The sequence below is a fragment of the Geospiza fortis genome, unplaced genomic scaffold, assembly GCF_000277835.1.
Source record: "Geospiza fortis unplaced genomic scaffold, GeoFor_1.0 scaffold264, whole genome shotgun sequence".
NCBI lineage: Eukaryota > Metazoa > Chordata > Aves > Passeriformes > Thraupidae > Geospiza > Geospiza fortis.
The window spans coordinates 1,060,798-1,061,818 of NW_005054332.1; the positions used below are offsets into that span (position 1 = coordinate 1,060,798).

General features: G+C 32.4%; 1 protein-coding gene across 3 annotated transcripts in view; it reads right to left on the reverse strand.

The window, feature by feature from the left end:
- Nucleotides 1–1,021, reverse strand: part of ADGRB3 (adhesion G protein-coupled receptor B3) — a 442,842-nt gene that overhangs the window by 219,504 nt on the left and 222,317 nt on the right. For all 3 annotated transcript variants that reach the window (XM_031057612.1, XM_014307289.2, XM_031057611.1), the window contains exon 11: nt 887–955. In XM_031057612.1, coding sequence (XP_030913472.1) covers nt 887–955 — 69 coding nt within the window. The remainder of the gene's footprint in view (nt 1–886; nt 956–1,021) is intronic.

Below are 1,021 nucleotides of genomic sequence, written 5' to 3' on the forward strand. Positions count from 1 at the left end.
GGCACTTGACTCTCTTCCATTCTGAAGTATCTTGTTTTGTTTAATCCTTCTTCACAAGGAAATGTTTCCCTGCCTTTGAGCATCCCCACAAATTTTCCTCTTTACATAACTATGTTCATCCCCATTGTCAGTGCTATTTGTACCTGAATAAACCTGACAGCATTATGGTCATGTTCATGAACACAAATCTTAACATCTTAATATTATCCAGTAACTTCTTAGTATAAGAAGTTCCCATGCAGGCATGTAGGAAATGAGGGGAAATGAGGAAATGTAGGAAATTCTTGTATCCAATAAAAAAAAAAAAAAAAAAAAAAAAAAAAAAAAAAAAAAAAAAAAAAGGGGGGTTATTTGAATTTGAATTTTAACTCTTTTATCATATATTCATGATTTTCTCTAGACTTGCCTATTTTATAAAAATTTCTAGACCAGAAACTTTTCAGTCCTGAGGATGACAACTATTTTTCTAAATACAACCTTATATGACAGGTCTACTGTTTGCATTTCTGTAAGTTGTTTAGGAGTGCTGTATGAGGTCTTTGGGTGAGGTCTGATGTGTTGTGTTTAACAAAAGCAGCATTGCAGCTAGCCCTCAGTAGCATTTTTCAGCTTTTGTATGTACTTCATTGCAATGTCCAAAACAAAGACATAGTGAATAATCCTATGGAATGGTAATAAAAACATGTTTTTAACAAGAGAAGCAACTTATATTCTACATATAATTTCAATATAAGGAATTAGCTGGTGGGTCCTGGAATTGCTCCTTTTTGAAAAGGACCATTTTTTTCCCCAAATATTCTCTCACTTATGATTTTCTTTCAACTACAGCAGGGTGCATCTTTAACCTGATTTCTGAAAACATATATTAAATTGTGTCAACTCTTACCTGTTGTGCATCTTCCCATTTCTCTTTGTTTTCTTCATCTAAGAGATTACTTATGATTTGAAAGAAGTTCTGAAAAATCAATTAAATGAAAGACTGAGTAAAATGATTTCAAAGATACGAACTACCACATCCTTA